Source organism: Dermacentor silvarum, chromosome 9 (assembly GCF_013339745.2).
Source record: "Dermacentor silvarum isolate Dsil-2018 chromosome 9, BIME_Dsil_1.4, whole genome shotgun sequence".
Classification (NCBI taxonomy): domain Eukaryota; kingdom Metazoa; phylum Arthropoda; class Arachnida; order Ixodida; family Ixodidae; genus Dermacentor; species Dermacentor silvarum.
Genome location: NC_051162.1, coordinates 131,747,560 through 131,761,013, shown reverse-complemented (window position 1 = coordinate 131,761,013; position 13,454 = coordinate 131,747,560). Strand labels below are relative to the sequence as shown.

The following is a 13,454-nucleotide window of genomic DNA, read 5'->3' as shown; positions in this document are numbered from 1 at the left end:
GAAGTTTCACCCCTGCCTTGATTTTAGCTACCAATCGGATAGCCTCTGCTTGGTTATTTCTACCCGCTTAAAGTCTATTTTTGCCTCCACTGTCCCTAAACCCCAATGCTTTGAAAAAATCAGCCCCGTTGCTTTGCACTGTAGGGTTAAGCCCTCTACAGAAAAGTATGAGGTGTTCAGCTGATTGTGGGGGGCCAGTGCCCCCAGGTGACCCGAGCCCTGGCTGCTGGCCTATGCACTCAAAATACATGGGGAGCCCCCGACACAGTTCAGTGCTTCATTAACGGATGAGAACAAGTTAACCGCTACAAAACCTATTCACTGTTGGGTATTTGGTGTTAAAAAAAAAAGGTGTGGTTTGCCTCATCTTGAGCAGGGAATGCTGTTGTTGTAAAACTGGTTGCATGGTTGCCGGTAAATATAGCAACTAATCTTTGTAGTAACGATCTACAGCAAGTCTAAAGGTGCATCACACGCCCCTTCTAGGTATATGTGCTTCAGCAGAGACTGCAAACTATCATGACTGAGCTTAATAAACCATGCACCTGTGGTTCAAGGAGCTGCCAGTAACTATTGTCAATGAAAACTTACGATCTCGCTCCCAAGTTGTCTTAATTATCAAGGTGTCTGTTAAGAAAGTTGTGCACAATTAACACATCAAACTGCACAATGTGCGCAGCAAGATATTGAGTGCCAATTTTCTCCAGGTGACAAACGCCATGAACATGCAGAGATACCACTTCATCTGTCATGCCCGCCTATGACTGGGCATTGCCTTAATGGTATGGAACAAGTGCCCATAGCTGCTGGTGTGTCATGGAAAGAGTATGTGCGCAAAAGAGTATCTTACGTGCTGCAGTACCTCCCAGAGGGCCTGTTTGAGGGCACTCATTTCAGGTTCATGTTTAAAAAAAGGTATAGGTTTATTCGATTCAGCCAAGTTTCTCTGCACCTATTCACGGTGCCTTTGATAGCCTGAAGGTGCAGCGATGCACCCTGCACCCCCGTGCTCGATTGCATGGGGTGCAAGGCAAGGTGCCGCCGTGGTGCAGTGCACCCTTGAACCTTGCAGTGTGTGGGTGCAGCCTGGCACACCATAACTGCCACCCCCTGCATACTTCGCCACCGTACCCTGCACCTTTTCGTTTATGGTGCCGTACACCTTTTCTGAATTGAACAAACCTCATGTGGGGACTGTAAGTGCAGGTGAGACCATAGTCGCATAGTATTTTTTGTATTTTGCAGGCTTCCCTGTTCAGCTGGAACAAAACGAGTGTCTCTTGCTGAAAACACCCAGTTTGATGTTGCTTATACAGGGTGCGTGAGGCACATGACGGCTTCAAGAAGGGCAAAGACATTTCAGACAATTTACAATTTGTTCCAAGTTATTTATATTTGTTCTTTTTCTGCTGTTTTCTAAGAGGAACATAACGACATTCTCAATTGACTGAATTCGGCTTAGATAACAGTTGCATGTATGCCTGGATCAGATAGCGCATGTTGATGATGGGCAGTGCTTCTACAATAGCATCCTTTAGCGAGTTTATAGCGCTGTGTGGCTGTTAGTCAATTGGTCTCCCTCCAATTCACTTCCCCATACATAGCAGGGTAGCAGCTCTAAATACAGGGAATTAGGATGCCAAATTGGTGACATAGCCGGAGAAGTTCACAGCCAGTTACTTTACCTTTTTTTTTTTTAATGAAAATAAAAGAAAGGTACTCTTTGGTCACACTGGCCTCATGGTAAGACGCAAACCTATAACTTGGCCAGGGTACCTAATGACATTATGAACACAAATCAATCAATTATGCAACAAGTTACATGCTCCAGACTAATCGGGCCATTACCTTCAATTGGAAAGCAGCCCTACGAACTATGCAGTTTGTATACAAAACAAGGCACGCTCACCACCAAACACTCAAGGGACATAATGCTCTATTTCAATTGTTGCCAAGCCACTGTGGAATTGTCGGCAACGACAGTGCAAACAAAGCTGTGTGCTCAGATCATCGGCAATATCTGTGGGTGCCTTTAACGCACTCCAAGAACGGATGCTGCGCGACAACTTCAATCACTCTCTCGCCACATCACACTTCTATGATTAAATTCACCGGGTTTCACCAACTCCCGCTAGTACTCTCTCAACACTAGTGAATTCGCCAGCCACCCAGACTCTCCTGCCACAAAACAACTGTAATGTGTCACACGAGGTTGTGTGTTACATTAATGAACGCTTATTCATTCTTAACAGGAATGGCCAACAGTGCGGCGTGAAATTATTGCGGGTGTGACGAGGCAATAGACCACCTTCTGTGCCACTGCCCATCCTTAGACACTCAATGATGTGCTCTGCAAGCTAGACTCAGCCGGTTGGATGACAGACCAATCTTGGAGGAAAAGTTCCTGGGACCTTGGCCTAAGCATTCTTGCATGCACAAGGCCACAAATACCGCACTGCACTTCTTGAAGGCGACTTGACCGTATGAACGCCCGTGACTGTTCGTGAACATTCCTCTGCAAGTGTGTTCATAATGACTGCCTCTTTTTATTTATTATAACTTTCCTACTTAAGCGGGCACACCCTTGATTGGCCTCCCTGCCAGTTCCTCCTCATACCTCTCTCCCCTTGTCACAATGTGGGCTCCAGCGACATCCGTTGTTTGACCCTTCAAACCTCCGTTTTTCTATAAACCTCTGCCGTGCTATATACAGCCCAATTTGCATGAATGTGACAATTGTATATCAAATTTATTAGTCCATCACGCTCAAACACTGACCGGTAGCTACAGAAAGCAGCCGGTCAGGGAGGGTTGCCACTTGTTGCCCACTCCCGGAACACACGGCAGCCCTCCCTGAAACACTGCTTCCTGCAGCTGCCGGCAACACAAGTTTATGCTTGAGCCGTTGTAGCAGCAGCTCGCATCCCTATAAGCGAGGCATATTTGCACTTTTTTCCTAAAACCAGGCAATTAACTGTGGCAAGTGTTACACTGAACGACGTGCGCTTTAAAATGCGATCCTTCTGCGAAATTTCAGCAAGAACAGTGAAGCGGTAAGTGCAAAATCTTTTTTCAAACATGCTAAATAAAGTATGCAGGACCCTATATGTATGTATGTACACACACACACACACACACACACACACACACACACACACCCATCACGGTGTCGATGCAAATACCCCTGGAGTGTCTGTATAATCGCTATCGCAATAAAATTACTCCTTTTCCGAAACAAACCGGACCTCGTTTACGCCGTTTTGTGTTCCACCAATGAGTTGAGGAGAGATGCCTGCGCCAGCTGTCTCATTTTTCTTCTCTCCCTCAATGAGATATGCAAGCATTTACATACATCACATGCGATGACCTACTCTTCGTCGTGTGAGATCCCGCAAATTCCAACGCCAAAATGCACACTTGCCACTACCCCATGCTTAGAAACCAGCTAGATGGAGATTACATGTTGCCTTTCCGTGTAATTACACTTAACAAGCATTCTGATCAGTGCGATTCGCCTGACTAATGCGTTACCACTGTTTACATGGATGCAGTGTGTTACAAATGCGATGCAATTTGTCACATGTTGCGTTTATGAAAACGCTGCTCTAGCCACTTTTCTGGGGCTTGGATTGTCTATACCACAAGCAATGCAATGGTGGTGCTAGGTGAGTTTTATTTTCTTTTCGGTCTTACGGTGACGGCTAGGCTAGGGATGAGGAGGTGGCCCAATTACATCTACAGCCGCCATTGTTGTAATAGCAAGGACGAATGGACAGAAACGGCAAACCCAGTCTCAGGTTTTTACATGCTGCCACAGTAATGCGAGGCAATTAATATTAAACACACTTACTAGGGAACAGAAATATAAGGGATGGTTACCCACACACACCACCACACGAAAATAGCTATCACAAGCTCCAAAATCTTAGGCAATATCCCTCAAATTACTTTTTGGTTTGGTGCTATGCAGTGATGTGGCAAGTACATGCACTAATATGAATGGCACAACCATTTCATCAAGACAAATTTTTCTTGGTGATAGACTTTGGTGAGGAAAATTGAAAATCATGGATAATAGATTTAGAGTGCTTGAATTATATTTATAGCCTTCATTAGATGCAGCTTAACAAACATGTCATTCTCAGACAAACGCAAGACTGAAGGTGGTTTATCCAACCTACACATACACACTATCAGAATTAATTTTAATGCAGTGACGCTACCGCTGCGTCAATTGTGCCGAACTGCGCTGAGAAGCGAACCCTGCTATCTCCAGCTATATTTCAACAAAATATGAGAAATCTGTGCCTACCCTGTGCCGAAAGGGTTTCTCAGTCTTTCGAAAATGCAACGCAGTCCTCAAGCACCGTTTCACCGCCCCATTGAAAGCGGCATGGAGTGGCCCAGCAGCTGTGTTAACTGCGCGATGGACCGAATCAAGCGTGGATCCTAGAGTTGTTTCATCCTTGGGCTGTTGTCTATTTTCAGTACCATCCACTTCACCGCGTGCGGGTTGCTTAGGCAACGGGACAGCATCGCTTTTCAAGCAGCAGCGAGTGACTGCCCCGGCACCGAGCCAGACCCTGCGCTCCTCTCCTGTATGACCAATGTAAAATGGTGATCAAAGTTTCGGACGCTGTAAGGTGTCTTGATCGATTTTTCGAACATAACGCACATGATGTCACAGACTTGATGGCCGTGAACAATTTTTCCGCTATTCAATTTGTCGCCTATCCCTCCCTTTTGCTGGCGAGGTGATTCCACGGCGTTAAAATGACTAAGCGTGTACAGCTGGGCTAGTTGGTTGTGATTAGCATTACGAAACATTGTTCCAGCGTACAAATAAACATGGGCGAGAAAAGAAAGACAACAAGAACGCTGGACTGCTAAAAGGTTGACAAGGGTCGAGGAAGGGTTTGCACACATAAAAGGAGGGGAGACAGGGTACAATGTACGGCGGGTACTAAGATTTTGGTCGACTCCGCACCAAACAGCAACTTTGCATTGGCTTGAGTTGATGTGTTTGGATTTAGTTTATAAACCAGCAACCACTTACTGCTTTCCCATAGACTGCCCGCTGTAAAAGCTATATAGTTTGCTATCGCTTTCATAAACCTGCTCTGAAGGTCCATTTTATGCTCCAAAAGCTGCTCTGAATGGCATGCGTCAGTAGCATCACACACAATGCTAATGTGAACAATTCCGAATAATCAGACGCATCATTCCGTTTTCAGTTTCACCTGCATTTGAAACAGTGGCTTTTTAATTTGTGTGGATATGCAACTCTCACGTGTCCCCTGATGTTGTTTTCCCTACATGGTTCTTGCATCTCCTGTAATCTGGCTTAGCCGTGCAGAAAGCGCCGGCAGCAGTCGGCGTGGATATTATGAGAAATGGTGAGGGTGTTGCGCTACTAACACCACTAAAGGGGGGTTATTTGGGCGCACGAGGGAGCAGAGTCTTCCTCTTTGGCTTTGGATTGGCAAGTGGCGCGGACGTTGCGCGTGTGCACTGACACTTCTTTGCGAGACCGTCTCGTGAGGCCTCGGAGCGGGGCACCGGAATGGACGAACAAGATTATTTGAACGCGCCACCGTTTGCGTGACCATACACGCGAAGGACTAGGCATTGGTGTCGAGCATGGGGCGAACATATTCGCTCGCTATCCAGTCACGGTGAGTTGAACTTCCTCGATTTGTCGCGTGCCCATCGGCATGTCCTGTAGGTAGTAATTCAGCTAGCAGGCATTAGTGTATGAAAGGTGCAATAAATGCCCTTTTGATTGTTTGCACTACTGGGTTGTTGTTCCTTAGTCCCAAGAGACCACACAAATTCCAACTCCAAAATGCACACTTGCCACTACCCCATGCTTAGAAACCGGCTAGATGGAGATTACGTGTTGCATTTCCATGTAATTACACATAACAAGCATTCTGATTGATTATTTTCTGTATGCCTGTCATTTTATGCTGCTGGTACAAGAAGAACTTGCCATTTCTCATCTATCATAGACACTGCTTTCCCTCACAGTATGATCGCTACCACAGTCGCACATTGGTAGAAATGGAGAGATCTAATTCTGGAAACAAAAACAGCCTCCAGTGGCAAGCCAAGGCAGCTGGTTTATTGGACACACTTTTAAGTGGCCAGTGTCAGACGACAGTCGAAGCCCTCCCAGGGCGGGCCCAGGTGCACACATAGCCCTCCTGGCAGGCAGTCACAAGGCAGTCCTCCCTGAAGACGAGCGCGGTGAGCCGCTCGGGCGCAACTTTCTTGCAGATGTGTGGCTCGAGCATTGGCACCTCGTCCAGCCGCGGGCAGGCAGGGCTGCCCACCAAACGCTGGTGAGACCCCACGGTGGATGTGTTGTTGCTACGTGTCTGCTGTTGCGGCTGCTGCTGCTGCTGCTGCCGCGTCTGCTGTTGAGGGGCCGGAGGTGCACCACCGGCATTGGGGCTGTTGCTGCCAGTGAGCAGCAGTGAAGCACGGGGCGCACGTGGCTGCTTGAGCACGTCCTCGGTCAGGTCCCAGAGGCAGAGCTGTGTGTCCTGACCAACCGAGCCAAAGCGGTAAGAGGTGTCGGCGGGGCAGTCACCAGAGGCATGCCCGCCTTCAAGGCAGGAGTCGAAGGCCACTCCCTGCACCCACGACCGATGACCCTGGCCACGCGCCACAACGCGCTTGTCCTGAAAGGACCACACTGTCACCAAGTCGTCCTCACCACCAGCCACAACGTATTTCCCGTCGGGGCTCCAGCAGACGCACAGTAGACCTCCAAAGTAGCTGCGCACTAGACCCACGAGATCCATGGTGTCGTAGCAGAAGATGCGCAGAAAGCCGTCTTGACTAGCTGTGGCGAGGTATCGAGCACACGGGGAGAAGGCAAACTCGTGCAGCGCACCATCTCCAACCACCCAGCGGTAGAGAGGATTGCGCGTGCTTTTGGTTTTGCATGTGAACACACTAAACCCGTCACCCTGCTTGAACAGCTGGTAATGCGGTGGTGTGGAGCCACACGGCAGATCCTCCTTGTACACATACAGTTGGCCACTGGCGTGCGACACCAAGAACAGGCTGTTTGAGTTGGGTAGCCACTTAAGACACGTCACTCGGGTCTTGTCGATGAAGCGCTCATCGTTGTAAAGCCGGCTCAGCTCCTTCTTCACCGGGTCAATGAGTTGCACTTGGCCCGCAGAGAATCCCACAAGCAACAGTAGGCCACCATCGGGTGTTGCCGATGGGTGGAAGTCATGGCAGGTTGGGTATGTTCCTTTGTACACCCGCTTGTCCACAGGTTTGCTTAGGTCTGCCGCCTGCAAGAGCACAAATGTCTCATCAGCCTACTTCACCTGCATCAATGAGCACAGAAAGTAAAGCCAACAAGCTTCAGCAGTAAGCAAAAGCTTACCAACTCAAGCTTTTCAGCAGAGCCATAAAGAAATCCTCACCACACTTGCCCCAGCTGGCATAAAGGTAGGCTATCAGGTATTATGATGCTATCTGATAAGCATTGTCAGTCCAGATGGACATCTATTTGCGTATAAAAATGATACCAGTAATGTTGTGCACTCAAGCTACCCTGCATTATGCAATGCTGACTTACTGTTTGTTTCTCAGGCTGTGAAATATGGAGTGTCAACACAAAAATTATTACTGCCTGCACATTTTTCGGTACAAATGTAGCAAGGGATGTTAAGTGGGATACTGCACTCAATAACCCTGTCGTACACAGCTGTTCTTTGTCACCCTGTTCAATGTTGTCCAAAATCGGCAATGGGAACGTAGATGCCAATATAAGTTACCGTAATGCAGTTGCCATGAATAGGCTTACATCCATTCCTGACAGAGCATGCAGTCAAGAAAAGCTTGGACCACAGGTCAGTGAGCGATGTCCCAGAATCCCAGGACACGAGAAGATTTTGGTTTCTTGTAAATTGTGTATGTGGGCAGGTACACACGCCTCACTATGTTACACAAGGCAGAATTCTATAAAAATGTGAATAGCTTATTATTTCTACTCAGCACAATGCCCTTTTCACATAAATAAAGAGGTGAAACATACATCTATAATTGGTTTATCAGATGTAGTGTAATTGATAGGCTTTTGGAACATGGTCTAATCAGGCTTATATTCTGCAGAAAAGTGTGAAAGTGGGCTAGCTGACAAGTGTGCCAGTTTGGGCAAGTTGGTACATCTCGATTTCATATAGTGCACAATAAACAAGGACAAAGAGAGAGAGAGACAGGGACACATGGGATGGCCAGTGTCTTAAAAAGGCACTGCAAACTGCCATAGGAGTCCATGTTAGCAACCTTTCCTATCTTCCATCTCATCTTTGTGCTGTCGTGTGACAGCACATGTACCGTGCACATTTATGCCACCACATGGTATGCTACCTTGTTATGTGTGCCTAGAAGTTGCAATTTACCATGCATAGAAAGCGAGATGAATGGCTGGTAGTAGAGAGCCATCAATCTTCGAACAGCAGGAATCAGGTGTGCCCTATTTATTCTTAGCACCACCGTCATGATGCGCCTACAGCCTCTCCCAAAGATCTTCAATAACTGTCTTGCACCAGTTGACACCGTCCTATGCCTGCAAATGTTTTAACGCCTTCCGTGCCACTTAAATAAAGAGGTGAAACATACAGCTATTTTGAATTCCAGCCAAAATTTGACAAATCATTTTTAACCCTTTCAGTGTTGGTTTTTTTGGGGGGTGACGCATCTTGAGCATTGGGTTTTCTTGGATATTATAAAACGAACACATCTGTTCATTTTTTATTACGCGAAAGGGAGAAAATGACACGGGTAATGGCAAGTGCTCCTTTCGTATGGTCCTCTCATTTGAATCGGACGTCAGTGACATGGCAGGGCAAAAACACGAAAATGTATCGGTACATCAGTGATGCTGAAAGGGTGAAAGACCCCAGTTACCAACATGTTTTACTTCCTTTTACAAATTTGCTTTTGCTTGCGTTGTCCTATGGATTGCATGCAGCCGTCTACCAAAAGCATGGCTCTGCATTGAGATGAAACTAGCCTCGTCCATGGCACTGCTAGAAAATGCAAAGTACCATTGACAAGCTCAACTCTTGGGCGTTTTTACCAGAAATGGGTGGACGAACTCAGCTCGTCCAAGGCACGGAAGGGGTTAATTTCATCACACCGTCTAGTTCTCTGCTGTTCTTGTCTGCTTTGTACTAAAAATAGCTACCGTTCAACACATGACAACACAATACTTCCACAACAGTCCCAGTGCATGTAAACGTAGAGCTCTTGGCCTGCGTTGAAGCTGATGCTGTTTTCAGCATCACGCCAAATTTAAGCGGAAGCGAACACTTTAATACAGGCGAGGTAGTTCTAACCACTAGTGGATGGTACTGTACACTCGAATGATTACCCCATATGTAGTTTTTAATTTTTTTTTTTCTATGCCAGGCTAAATTCTACTATCACCTATGATTCAAATCGCGCTAATAAGTTTCAACAAGAGCTTGCAAAACTGCGTCAATTTAAATAAATCAGATTTTTTTTCTCGTTTCCACGTTGACTCATGTGAGCAGTCGGCATGATCGGTGTTTGGGAGGATTATGCCCGTTACACACACGCTCAGCAGCTGCCATGGATTTAACAAATAATTAACCTGCTCGCACTGCATTGCGCTCGCGGTTGGCAGGCTGCTGGACGCAACACTCGGCCGGCACCTACGTGCAACTACTGAAAGCAGCAGGTAGTACCTTCTTGACGCCCCTGTACATGTAAACGTAGAGCTCCCGACCCACGTTGAAGCAGATGCGGTCTTCGGTCCCGGCGGCGTCGGACAGCGACACGAAGGACACCTTGACGGGGCTGTTGGACTGGCTGCTGCTGTAACCGACGCGGTTGGGTCGCGAGTACTCCGATAAACTGAGCACCCTGTAGGTGCCTTCGCGCGTCGTGAACTGCGTTTTCAGTTCGTCCTTGCCGCCGCCTTCGCCCCCCGCAGGCATCTCGCCGGTGAACGCGCATGGCGTGGACGTCGAGAGCTTTTGCTGCTCCGTGTTTGCGCCGGCTGGTGCACCGAGGCTGAGCAATTCGGTCGTCGGACGGCTCACCGTCCCACTCATGACATGCCCCGGTACCAGGCACTCCTCAGGTCTTCCTCGTTGGCCGCCGATTCATCTCCGCGCCGCAAGGCACGGACTCGAGACGATGCATCCCATGCGAAGCGGTCACAGCTTCGCCGTGTAGCTCCGGATCGGCGATCAGAACGCGCGCGGCGACGAGTACGTGACGCAAGCTAAATCTGAGGCATGCACTGTAGTAAACATGGCGAGCCACATGAATAGATTAGCGATGAGGTGGAACCCTGGAAGTGCGGTGAGTAGGACATTGAACGCTGCGGACGAAAACGCAGGGCAAGAAAAAGAAACTACGATATAGCTTCTTTACGACACCAGTTGCGAAACTCGCGACTCGCGTCTAAAATTTAGAAGACGCCATCGATGATGATGATAGGTAAAAAAATGAAGCGCCACCACAGCACAGTTACACGTAGCACAGTACAGTGACCTCAATGTTCTTTTTAACAAAAATAATTTAAAAAAAAACACCTCGTTCTTACGGCTACTTATTCTTGCTCAAATTTTGCAGCAAGATCGCATTTTACGGTGCGGATCGCACCGAGAAAAGAAGCAATTCCGACAGAAGTTATTACTCCGGACGACGCGCCGTACTGGCACCGCCGAAATGCGTCGTGCATGGAGTCGTCCTGTCGGAGGCGTGTACTGGCAAAAATTAAATTAAAATTAAATTATGGGGTTTTACTTGCCAAAACCACGATCTGATTATGAGGCACGTCGTAGTGGGGGGCTCTGGAAATTTGGACCACCTGGGGTTCTTTAACGTGCACCTAAATATAAGTACACGGGTGTTTTCGCATTTCGCCCCCATCGAAATGCGGCCGCCGTGGCCGAGATTCGATCCCGCGACCTCGTGCTCAGCAGCCCTACACCAACGTGTACTGGCAGCCGGGCCTCTCTCACGCTTCGATGATTAATTGTAGCTGTGCCCTTTGCATCGAGCAGGCATTTGAAAATGCCCTAGCCATTGAAACTTAACAAAAAAGACTTAATCTGACCCCCGTTTGTCAGAGCAGTCGACAGGGACAGCGGTGGACCAGCCAAACACCTCCTAGACAGCTTTAGCTGTTCAGCCGCGAAGTCTGCGCGTGTTTGAACAGCGCCTCCTCTAACTTGCGCTAGTCTGAATACAGGATGTCCCAACAATGCCCCCTTAAAAAGATGCCTGCCGCGTGAGCCGAGAAGCTAGCCACCGTAAAGCTGGTTTCTGCTCCTCTCCTCTTTCCTCCTCTTCACCGGTGGATGGATGGATGGATGGATGAGGCTGAACCCTTTAAATCAGGCGGTGGCATACGCCACCTAGCCGTGACTATTAACACATTTTGTACTTTGTAGAGGGTGAAATTTCACCCCTGCCTTGATTTTAGCCACCAATCGGATAACCTCAGTTTGGTTATTTCTACCTGCTTAAAGTATATTTTGCCTCCACTGTCCCTAAACCCCAATGCTTTGAAAACATCAGCCCCGTTGTTTTGCACTGTAGGGTTAACCTACACGTGTCTAGGTTACACGTGTTGGGTTAATGTGTCTACACCTTGGTACTTGACTCGGTACATCTTAGTCCGCAATACTCCCGTCCTGGCTCCAAACAACAAAGAGCTTCCCTTAGAATTATCATAGATATTTTTTTGGCAATTTCTTGCTTGAAAGTTCTGTATGTTTCCAGTGCTGATTTCGTCTGCATCCCCCTTTTCCATAGACCACTCTAAAGAATTTTACCAAAACCCATCTCATGATGAATGTCGACATTAATGCGATGAGCATTGAAGCAATGTAGTGATGCACCGTATTGCCAGTGAGAAACACGTTTTGTATGAGGCGTGTATGCAGCTGGAGTTTTCTTGCTCTTCGAGCTTTCGCTGCTGCTTGTGGCAGTGGCCAGTTTGGCCAATGTACAGCTGCAGCGGAAAAATATTAGCACAAGTGACCGATCACCCAATCATCTGTTGATGATTGGGTGATCGGTTGGCACGCGACGCAGTTGTTCCCTAGCACGCCGAAAACGAGTGCCAGGCAACCCCTCCTAGATTCATGAATCATGTGGCACTTTAGATACCAGTGTGCACGGGAACAAGAGCGCCGCGTACCACAATTTCCCTGCTCCGATCATCGGCCACTTGTGCTAATCTTTTTCTGTTGCAGCTGTACGCTTAGCGCTGCTAAGCAGAACCTCATATCCCCACCACAATCACTTTCTGCTGAGTTTGTGCCCTCACCTTTGTCCCTTATTCAAGGGAGGTCAACCCCACTGAGCGTCACTGAGGGTGTTGAATTGCCACCTCTTGAGCTGAACAGAATCTCATTGATTACTTCTGGGGCACAGTAGATGAATTTGTGCCGCCGTGCAGAGGAAGAATGAGCATGTAAAAGACAAAAGGCGGACAGACACGTGCTCTGTAAAACACACGAACCAATTTACGGACTGCCGCACTGGTGTGGTATATAGTGTTCCTTACAGCTGCGGCCGCTTCTACGTAGGGCAGACTGACTGTTGTGTTAATCAGAGATTAATAGAGCATAAAAAAGTTGTTAACCGGAGCATTGCCATCTAATCTTGCTTTGCACTGTCGAGTTTGTAAATGCACGCCAAAATTCGATGAATGCGCCGTTTTATACAGGCACAAGAACGAAGATGCGCGTCTAATGGTCGAGGCCTGGCATATATCAGCAGTAGTAGAAGCGCATGTGTGAGCCAGCCTTCACTTAGAAGACACGAAATGTCTGAAGAGCTGAAGTCAGCTCTCGTGTAGGCCTGCACATGTGCCTGATTGACAGGTGGCGCTACCATACCAGATAAATTTTGCGTCTTTCTTTTCTGCCACAGTGCACCCTTCAGTTGATAATCGGCGTTCGTGCTGTCTGGTTCTCTTGTGTCCGTGTCTGCATGCCTTACCTTCTTTCACGATGAATCCATACCAACTAAACTTTCTGTAGTTTTAAGCTGATCACATTAATGCTCACATCATCTCTTCGAGCTCCCACTGCTGCTTGCAGAAGCAAGAAGCAGTGACCCAAGTTGGTGTCAGAGATGCATATTGAAGAGTGGCACATACGCAGTGCCCCAAGTTGGTCCAACTGTTGTTTTTGCACAGCAGCCCGATGCTCTACTACCCATTAGACCACGGATGACCCATTTACACAAGTTCGCAGGAAAGCAATTAGATGCAGAAAACATGGCGACCGCAGACAAAGTTGCCACCATCCGAGTGCTGCCTGTGCTCTCACTTTCGTTATCAAGGCACTTTTCATGTGCCGTACAGCCATTGCAATGCATTTCCTTGACTCGGCACCAAACCACAACTTTGGTCGCGGACGAGGCGCGCTGGATTA

The 13,454-nt window shown here is 47.8% G+C and overlaps 1 protein-coding gene across 1 annotated transcript; it reads right to left on the bottom strand.

Moving 5' to 3' along the window:
• Positions 1 to 6,102: 6,102 nt before the first annotated feature.
• Positions 6,103 to 10,472, bottom strand: LOC119464344 (WD repeat-containing protein 20). The gene is made up of 2 exons (XM_037725266.2): positions 9,741 to 10,472; positions 6,103 to 7,313 (listed from the first exon to the last, which is right to left on the bottom strand). Exons 1-2 carry the CDS (start codon positions 10,107 to 10,109, stop codon positions 6,153 to 6,155), a joined length of 1,530 nt encoding a protein of 509 aa, XP_037581194.1. The 5' UTR covers positions 10,110 to 10,472; the 3' UTR covers positions 6,103 to 6,152.
• Between the last annotated feature and the right edge of the window lie 2,982 nt (positions 10,473 to 13,454).

Coding starts and splice junctions, on each gene's coding strand:
- LOC119464344 (XM_037725266.2), bottom strand. CDS start 10,109: ATGAGTGGGACGGTGAGCCGTCCGACGACCGAATTGCTCAGCCTCGGT. Junction 7,314..9,740: donor TGTACAGGGGCGTCAAGAAG/GTACTACCTGCT, acceptor GTGCTCTTGCAG/GCGGCAGACCTAAGCAAACC.